Source organism: Piliocolobus tephrosceles, unplaced genomic scaffold, assembly GCF_002776525.5.
Source record: "Piliocolobus tephrosceles isolate RC106 unplaced genomic scaffold, ASM277652v3 unscaffolded_36518, whole genome shotgun sequence".
In the NCBI taxonomy this organism is placed as follows: Eukaryota; Metazoa; Chordata; class Mammalia; order Primates; family Cercopithecidae; genus Piliocolobus; species Piliocolobus tephrosceles.
Genome location: NW_022320441.1, coordinates 14,270 through 24,360, shown reverse-complemented (window position 1 = coordinate 24,360; position 10,091 = coordinate 14,270). Strand labels below are relative to the sequence as shown.

General features: G+C 46.8%; 1 protein-coding gene across 1 annotated transcript; it reads left to right on the top strand.

The window, feature by feature from the left end:
• Positions 1-1,017: 1,017 nt before the first annotated feature.
• Positions 1,018-10,091, top strand: LOC113222930 (complement C1s subcomponent-like; the record flags this gene model as incomplete). Its single annotated transcript, XM_026452502.1, has 11 exons — positions 1,018-1,183; positions 1,762-1,969; positions 2,175-2,352; positions 3,554-3,679; positions 4,405-4,604; positions 5,161-5,314; positions 5,862-5,977; positions 6,387-6,465; positions 6,991-7,119; positions 7,795-7,869; positions 9,195-10,091. Coding segments are annotated over 11 exons (2,228 nt in total), but the record flags the coding sequence as incomplete, so codon positions are not given.

Below are 10,091 nucleotides of genomic sequence, written 5' to 3'. Positions count from 1 at the left end.
AGGTTCCTGCAGAGGGAGCGTCAAGGCCCTGTGCTGCTGTCCCTGGGGGCCGGAGGGGTTGCCCAGCATGCCCACTGGCAGGAGACAGGGGACTGACCCACTTGCTCCTACCAGCTTCTGAAGGTAAAATCCTTACAAACGAGGAGCAGAGCTTTGATGCAGGAAGAAAGAAAGGCAGAAAACGTCATGTAGGAGGGCTTGGGGCAATGATAGAGGGTGACAAAGGCAGAATTTAAAAAAGGCAGAATATAGACAACCTACTTTTCCTAAGCTCACCCCATCCACCCCTACTTCACCCTTTTACCTACCACTGTTTTCAGGGTTAAAGCAATTTTAGCAAGACTTTACTAGGAACTGTGGGGAGATAGCTTATATTTTCAGTAAGTTGGCAGGGGAGCGGGGGTGGCAGCAGGGACAAAGCCCAAAGAAACTCTGGAAAATGAATGGAGGAAGTTTTTACGTTCCTTGTCATTTGGCTGTCCCTTTTCTCCTTCCTCACGCAACCCTGCCTCAGCAGGGCAGCACTTCCGTCCCAGACTGCTTGTTCCAAGGCCCCTGACTTCCCCTAGTGAAAGAAGCTCCTGCCTCCGTCCGTGGGCGTTGGGAGCATCAACGCAGATGCACGCAATGATAAACAGCAGACAGGGCTGCTTGAGGAGATAAGGAGATCATGGTTAAAGAAGAGGGGCTGTCCTAGATGCATGGTCATGATGCACGAAGACTGCTGAAAACCCGAGTGGAAAGGGGAGCATTGTTCTTGAGGGCAGGAGAGAGACTGATACCGTCGGGGTGGGGCTGGTGGAGGACAACAGAGGAAGAAGAAAACTGGGAGAAAGTACTCGATTCCTTTGGAGAAAAATTAGGAGAAAGTCCAGAGAGGCAAGGAGGGAAGGATACAATTTAGTTATAGTCTAGAAAGTTAGTTGAGGTTGAACTAGGGAGGGTGTGAGGGGCCTGGTGACGTGCGGCGATGTTGGTGATATGGCTCTGTTTAACCTGTGTGTTATCCCTTTGAAGGTGACACTGAGCCCCAGGTGACGCCGCACCACCAAAGAAGGTGCCTGTGTTTGTCAGACAAATACAGCCAGGCCTACCACCCCTTAGGCTCCAAAGTCCCGAGGTCCAGAAAGCCAGGACCAAGAGACAGGCAGCTCACCAGGGCGGACGAATCGCCAGAGATGTGGTAAGTCATCAAGGATCTCCAGAGGTTACACAGACTCTATTCCCTTCATCTTCTCAAGAAAAGTGCTCATGGGCCAGGCATGATGGCTCACACCTATAATCCCAGCACTTTAGGAGACCGAGGCAGGAGCATTGCTTGAGCCCAGGACTTTGAGACCAGCCTGGGCAATATAAGGAGACACTGTCTCTATTAAAAAAAAAAAAAAAAAAAAAATGAGCCCAGTGTGGTGCGTGTCATCTGTGGTCCCAGCTACTCAAAAGGCTGAGGTAGTAAATACACTTGAGTGCCCGGAGGTCAAGGCTGCAGTGAGCTGAGATCGCACCACTGCACTCCAGCCTGGGCGACAGAGTGAGACCCTGTCTGAAAAAAAAATAAAAGGTGGGGGGCTCTTATCTGAAGCCTGGGTTTTGGTTTGACCTGGGCCTTTTCTTTATTCCGACCTAAGATTCTCCCCTATGGCCGACCGACTGACTACCTCTATCTTCTTCCCCCTTTCTTCTGCCTCTGAGAAATAGCGCTTTCTGTCCTAGGCTGCTAGTGCCTGGGTCACCCGCCAATCTATGCCTCTTTTTTTTCAGGTGCATTATCCTGTTTTCCCTTTTGGCATGGGTTTATGCTGAGCCTACCATGTATGGGGAGATCCTGTCCCCTAACTATCCTCAGGCATACCCCAGTGAGGTAGAGAAATCTTGGGACATAGAAGTTCCTGAAGGGTATGGGATTCACCTGTACTTCACCCATCTGGACATAGAGCTGTCAGAGAACTGTGCATATGACTCAGTGCAGGTATGTTATAAGCACAAAAAGAATAGAGAGAGAAGACCAGGGCTGAGGTCGTAGAATAAGGATGTGGGAGGGAGAGCCACCTGTACTCACAGTGAACTGAAGTCAAGTCCTAGGGGCATAAGTGTTCTACTCTCTCTGTCCCTTCTCTTACCTCCATACCAAAATATTACCTTTTCCTAGCTTTTGTTGTTGACTCTTCTCTTAGATAATGTCAGGAGACATTGAAGAAGGGAGGCTCTGTGGACAGAGGACCAGTAACAATCCCCACTCTCCAATTGTGGAAGAGTTCCAAGTCCCATATAACAAACTCCAGGTGATCTTTAAGTCAGACTTTTCCAATGAAGAGCGTTTTACGGGATTTGCTGCATACTATGTTGCCACAGGTAAGGCTTACCCTTCTGCATGTGCCTTATTGACCCAGCTAAAAGATTAGAAGTGAGAAATCCACTGAGCAACACATTGAATGGGGATTCTGTTTGTAATTCATACAAAAAGTGTTGACTTGGCCTGGGTCCCTCCATAAATCACTTTTGTGAAATTCAAATGCATGATCATATGTTAGTGGTGATGATGATAATGGTAATAACACATATTACATAATACGCAGTAATTTATTGAGAGCCACTGTAAACTGGGTATGTGTCGGGGATTTTTCCTATTTTAACACAATCATCACTTTTAACCCTTCAAGATAGGTGTTATTTGCTCCATATAAAGATGAAGAAAATAAAGACTAGGAAAGTTAATAACTTGCCAAGAATCACACGAGGAATGTGTAGTATTTAAACCCATTCAATATATGGCATTCAAACCTTCAAATTCTGGGTACTTCTGTATCCCTCTCCAGGTTAAAATGAAGCTAGGACATCTCATAAAGCCAAACTATTGTTTAGATTTGATAGAAGGACCAACATCATATAAAGCAATGAATGTACTGATTCCTCCTTGCAGAAGGCATTATCATGATGTTTATCTTGCAGAGTCTCATCCCTGGAGCTGAAATGCTCCGTACATGGGAAAAGTCAAGGATCTCTGACATTAAGAGCTCCCTAGGCTGGATGTGGTGGCTCACACCTATAATCCCAGCACTTTGGGAGGCTGAGGCGGGTGGATCACTGGAGGCCAGGAGTTAAAGACCAGCCTCACCAACATGGTGAAATCCTGTATCTGCTAAAAATACAAAATATTAACCAGGTGTTGTGGTGCGTGCTTGTGTTCCCAGCTCCTCAGGAGGTAGAGGCATGAGACTTGCTTGAACCCAGGAGGTGGAGGTTGCAGTGAGCCGAGATTACCCCACTGCACTCCAGCCTGGGTGAGAGAGTGAGGCTCTGTCACATACACACACGCACACACACGCACACACGCACACACGAGCTCCCATATAGCTGTGTAGTGGTAGGGTTCAACCCTGGAATCATATGTCAGGAGAGTAATATAGAATAAACCAGCCTGACATGCGATCCCTAGAGGGATCTTTAAGCAACAGGCCTTTCCTACTTTTTCTTACCCTTAGGTTTTGGGTTTAACCTCATTCTGCCTTCTTGGTGTTTGTTCTTGACCTCAGCCTCTCTCTACTCTTTGTAGACATAAATGAATGCACAGATTTTGTAGATGCCCCTTGTAGCCACTTCTGCAACAATTTCATTGGTGGTTACTTCTGCTCCTGCCCCCCGGAGTATTTCCTCCATGATGACATGAAGAATTGTGGAGGTGAGCTTGGTATCAAGAGGGTTGCATGTTCCCTGGGATTTGGAATGACTGGGGCCTCAGAAAGGGCTTTGTCCACCCTTCCAACTTCGATTAGGCCCAGCCTTCATTTGGCATTTCTTCTTTTTTATTTTAAAATTTATTTATTTGTTTGTTTATTTATTTATTATTTTAAAGAATTTCAGTAGTTTTGGGGGTACTGGTGGTTCTTGGTTACATAGATGAGTTCTTTAGCGGTCAATTCTGAGATTTTATTGCACCTGTTACCTGAGCAGTGTACACTATACCCAATGTGCAGTTTTCTCGACCCCCTTCCAACCTCCTCCCACACTGAGTCCACAGAGTCCATTATATCACTCACTACTGGCATCTATTCTTAGTTACTCATAAGCTGAGATGAAGCCACAAGAAGGGAGGAAGATAAGACTACAGGGTAAAGTTAGTTAATTGGAGAAGAGAGATAGATGCCTGTAAAGAGTCTACTGGGGGCTGTTCACAACAAGAAAAGGCTCCATCCTAAGCAAAGTGATGGAAACCTAATAGGGCTTGGGTGTTCCTGCTGATATGTACTGCATGTGTAATTGCTGCATCCCTCCAGTTAGGGCGGGGATCTCAGGTTAGTTTGAATGGAGGACTGTCAGTTTCTGAGAGAAGGAATCATAGAATAGTACAGGAATTCCTTTGCTTGACACCGTATTTGATTCTCCCTTTCACTTTTTCTCTCTTAGTTAATTGCAGTGGGGATGTATTCACTGCACTGATTGGGGAGATTGCAAGTCCCAATTATCCCAAACCGTATCCAGAGAACTCAAGGTGTGAATACCAGATCCGGCTGGAGGAAGGGTTCCAAGTGGTGGTGACTGTGCGGAGAGAAGATTTTGATGTGGAACCAGCTGACTCAGAGGGAAACTGCCTTGACAGTTTAGTTGTGCGTGACAGTTGATTAATACCCCTACCCTCAACTTACACAAAAAGATGTCTCCCTGAAAACAAAGAAAAAATTTTTTTGAGACAGGTTCTTGCTCTATTTTTCAAGCGGGAGTGCAGTGGTGCAATCACGGCTCACTGTAACCTTGGCCTCTTGGACTCAAGCAAGCCTCCCACCTCAGCCTCCTGAGTAGCTAGGCCCACAGGCATGAGCCACCATACCCAGCTAATATTTTTATTGTTATTTATTTATTTATTTATTTATTTATTTATTTATTTATTTTTTTACAGAGATGGGCTTTTGCTATGTTGCTCAGTTTGGCCTGTAACTCCCGACCTCAAGCAATGCTCCCACCTCAGCCTCCCAAAGTGCTGGGATTATAGGTGTGAGCCACTGCACTCAGCCTGAAGATAAAATTATCTTTTCTCCTGACCCTTATTTTGCTGCTTCTTATTTTATGTGACATTTCATGCCTCTGTTATTTTTATCTTCCACCCCTGAATTTTATCTCTTTCCTTTAGTTCTTTCCCTCTTCTGATTTCATCATTTCGTTCAGTTTGTTGCAGGAGATCAGCAATTTGGTCCTTACTGCGGTCATGGATTCCCTGGGCCACTAAATATTGAAACCAAGAGTAATGCTCTTGATATCATCTTCCAAACTGATCTAACAGGGCAAAACAAGGGCTGGAAACTTCGCTACCATGGAGATCGTGAGTAACCTAGAAGTGCCTCTTTGGTTGGTGATACCAAAGTCCCCAAACAATGTGGGATCAAAGCAGGTAGATGATCCAGGCACAATGGAAGCACCTGTGATCTCAGCTACCAGGAGAGGCTGAGGTAGGAGGATCCCTTAATCCCAGGAAGTAGGAGTCTGAGTCCACTCTGGGCAACAGAGCAAAATCTTGTCTCTAAAACAAAACAAAAACAAAGCAACAATAATTCAAAAAACAGATAGATTGTTGTTCTGATAGTATCCTGAGATACTTCACTTCCTCAGGAAAATCTAAACCAGTCAATGGTTGCTAGGAATGCCTCAACCCCTAGTAATCTTTTAACTAGACCTGAGAGTGCAGACAGTTTGGGGGTGGTTAGTTGGTAATGCCATATGATTTTAGACATCTGCTGTATTGGAATGTTAAGCATCAGGAATGAGGACAACTGGATGATTTTAGAAAGTGTGAGAATGATGTAAATAGAATGAGAGTCTTCAACTATTTAGTAATGTTTTTTTCTTGCCCCAACTTCTGTTCTTTCAAGCAATCCCCTGTCCTAAAGAAGAAACTCCCACTTCTGTTTGGGAGCCTGCGAAGGCAAAATATGTGTTTAGAGATGTGGTGCGGATAACCTGTCTGGATGGGTTTGAAGTTGTGCAGGTAAAGTACCATCCTGGCTTCTCCCCAATCCCTGGCCCCAGATCAGGATGAGTGTACTGAAATTGTCCAGTTGTTTACCAACGTAAGTGTGTGATCAAGGTATAATGCCTTTCCCATAAACACGACCGCTTAAGATCTGTAGTTCTCCCTTGTGAGTCACAGAGCTCCCTCGCCAGCTTGGCATTCTCTCTCTGCCTTCAGTCTTCTTGGGGAAGGGGGTTGACACGTTGGGGCAAAGCTATCTGTCAGCCTTATCTCCTGGGTGCTTTGGGTCAGTCTGCTGAGATGTTCCCAAGCTTCTTGTGGTGAGGACTCCTCATTGATCCAAGGCCAGAGATCAATTCCAGTTTTGATTTTGGTTTCCCATATCTCTCTTCAGAAATAAGTGGTGATGTTTATTATTCTCCAGGGACGTGTTGGTGCAACATTTTTCTATTCGACTTGTCAAAGCAATGGAAAGTGGAGTAATTCCAAACTGAAATGTCAACGTACGTGTCTCTTCAAAGTGGAAGTCTTTCTTTTTCTCTCAGAGAGAATGGAAAGATCAGCACATCCAAATTCAGATGCATGGTTTCCTCTTAGGCATGTGAGGGAGTGGGTTGGGTTTTTTAAGGGAAGCCAGTCATGGAGGCTTTTCTAGTTCAGCCCCCGAATCTGTTCCCAGGCCAACTAGATCGGCAAGTTTCTTTCCAAGAAAGGGGCCATGGGATAGGTCGAGTTAATAGCCCCACGTGGGTGCATTTGTGGCTTCCAGTGGGCCTTCACCAATCGCTGAGAACCAGGCTCTTCACTACAGCTTTCACAGGGCCATCTGAGTTAGCATCTCAGTGGGCCAGAGAGCTGAGAGATGCCAGTTGGGGAGGATGGCCACAGAGAGGCTGGTGTGGGGAGGTTCATCCCAGGTGTGCCTGTGGATATGGGGTGGGGAAGCAGTGAGGGTGAAACTGGCCCCTTGACTCTTCCTTGGAGGACGTGGCTGTCCTGACTGTCGCTCTCCTTCCTTCGTCTGGTAGCTGTGGACTGTGGCATTCCTGAATCCATTGAGAATGGTAAAGTTGAAGACCCAGAGAGCACTTTGTTTGGTTCTGTCACCCGCTACACTTGTGAGGAGCCGTATTACTACATGGAAAATGGAGGAAATGGTAGGTTTCTCCTATTGGAGAAGAGAGAGAGTGAGAAGGTGTTGGAGGGTAAATAGCATAATCTGTCTGTGCCAGAGAGAGTTTGGAGACAAATGAAGGTGATAGGGCAGACATTGTTCATCCCCTTGGCTGCTTCATCCAAAGATACACTTTTCATATAGAGCAGGGCACGCTCAGGGCAGCACCAGTCACAGGGCATCATAGAGGTCACCAGCTCAGCTTCACAGCTGCCGCAGGAATTCCCCTGTAACATCCATTCCATGGGATTACCCACCTTTGGACCAGTTATTTCATGTACAGCCCACAGGAGCAATGCCTTCCGCTTCAAGCCAGCAAGCTACACTGACTGGCTTTCTTGATGTGGAGGCTTTGGTTGTGCTAGATGAAGGGCTGGATGAGACACTATACATTCTCTGCATTGCTTCGTATTTTCTTTTCCCACTTTCCCAATGCCTTCTTTCCTTCTGCTTTGGAGATGTTCCCTTTGTCTCCCCTGGCGGGCTAGAGGCCTGAGGGATTGGAGGAAGATATTTTTTTCTGGCTTATTTAATCTGATTTACTACTTGAATCCCAGAGGAGCTGAGGCTCTGAAAGAATGGGGCAGGCTGTGGGAGAATGGAAGAGGGAGGGAAGATGTGGTGGTGAGTGTGGCCTGTGTTCTCTGTGCTATTCCAGGGCAGTATCACTGTGCTAGTAATGGGAGCTGGGTGAATGAGGCGCTGAGCCCAGAGCTGCCAAAATGTGTTCCAGGTAAGGAGGGCCGAGGCTTGGGGAGAGATGATAGGCATGGGTGAATGGGAGTCACCTTCTGAAAGCAGCTGTAACCCTCTTGGGAAAGGACTGAACAGTGGCCTGCCAGAGTCCAGCTCAGTGAGGTGGCAGTAGCACTGTGCCGTGGGCTGCTGGGGCCGTGGGGAACCTCCTCAGCTACACTGAAGCCAGGCCGACTGCAAGGAAATATAAGCGTCAGCCAGCGACAGTTGGTGTCTGGTAATGTAGCTGCAACGGGAAGATACAGAACTGCTAAAAACAGGGCCTGAAAACTGAGAGTGAGTAATCAACATTCAAAAACAAGACTAGTTAAATAACCTAGTTATTATATTAAACGTTTATATGGCAGCAAGATATCGAGGAATTCAAGGAACGAGGAAGATCAGAGTTGGGTAGCAGAAGGCTGGGGCAAATCCAGTAGGATAAAGACCATCCTGGTTGTTACTGAGAACTAAAGACCAAGCTTATTTGTTGTGTTTATTATCTCATTCACTTCCTTGTAACAGCCCTGTGAGCTAGGTGTCATTAGTCTTACTTGACCGGTCAATGGGTGGGTGCAAGTTCGCAGAGTTAGCAAGCTGCAAAGGCAGGCTTTGAGCCCAGGTCTGTCTAAGTCCAAAGCCTGTTGTGCTCAACTTGGAGTCCCTCCAGGCTGTCTAGCAAGGGATTTAGGTAAGCAGCTTCACTTGAATTCCGTTATTAGTATAACTGAATGGTAATGGCACCAGTCACTGGGAGTGACAGGTCAAGGCCAAAGAAGGGACCCCTCTCTACTTCCTAGGCTGACCTGTGGTTTACTAGGAGGGACTCAGTTGCAACTAGGACTCCAGTAAAGAAGGCGATTAAAGTTTGATCTGGGCATCTGAAGAAGGCAGAAAGCTTCCCTCCTCCACCAACTGTGTGAGAAAAGGGTTTCCAGCACTGGCTCTTGGTTGGGCACTGGCCTCACATGCCGAGTTGGGAAGTGGAAGGGGGACCCCTGCCCCCAGAGGGGCTGTGAGTCACACTGTGAATAGCGTGAGGCACTAGTGCATCTGGACTCAATGATTCACATACTGTCTCTGGTTAACTGAGCTCTCCCATGAGCCTGCTATGACATTAGCAAAGTGGGGTGTTTAGGTAAGACCAGGGTGGGTCAGGTATTGAGCTTGTTGACCAAATAGGATTAACCATTTCGTACTAGAGAACCCTGCAACCTAGCAAGTAAAATTATTTGAGTGGTTGGAGGATTTGCAGGAAGCCAGTATCATTTCTTGCTCCTTCCCTGTGTTTTTTTTTTTTTTTTTTTTTTTTTTACTTCCTAGTCTGTGGAGTCCCCAGAGAACCCTTTGAAGGAAAACAGAGGATAATTGGCGGATCCGATGCAGATATTAAAAACTTCCCCTGGCAAGTCTTCTTTGACAACCCGTGGGCTGGTGGAGCGCTCATTGATGAGTACTGGGTGCTGACGGCAGCTCATGTTGTGGAGGGAAACCAGGAGCCAACAATGTATGTTGGGTCCACCTCGGTGCAGACCTCACGGCTGGCAAAGTCCAAGATGCTCATTCCTGAGCGTGTGTTTATTCATCCGGGATGGAAGCTGCTGGAAGTCCCAGAAGCACGAACAAATTTTGATAATGACATTGCACTGGTGCAGCTGAAAGACCCAGTGAAAATGGGACCCACCGTCGCCCCCATCTGCCTACCAGGCACCTCTTCCGACTACAACCTCATGGATGGGGACCTGGGACTGATCTCAGGCTGGGGCCGAACAGAGAAAAGAGATCGCGCTCTTCGCCTCAAAGCGGCAACGTTACCTGTAGCTCCTTTAAGAAAGTGCAGAGAAGTGAAAGTGGAAAAACCCAAAGCAGATGCAGGGGCCTATGTTTTCACTCCTAACATGATCTGTGCTGGAGGAGAGAAGGGCATGGATAGCTGTAAAGGGGACAGTGGTGGGGCCTTTGCTGTACAGGATCCCAATGACAAGACCAAATTCTACGTAGCTGGCCTGGTGTCCTGGGGACCCCAGTGTGGGACCTATGGGCTCTACACACGGGTACAGAACTATGTTGACTGGATAAAGAAGACTATGCAGGAAAATAGCACCCCTAGTAAGGATTAATCCAGATACATCCCACCAGCCTCTCCAAGAGGCGTGACCAATGCATTGCTTTCTATTCCTTATGATATTCTCATTATTTCATCATGACTAAAGGAAGACA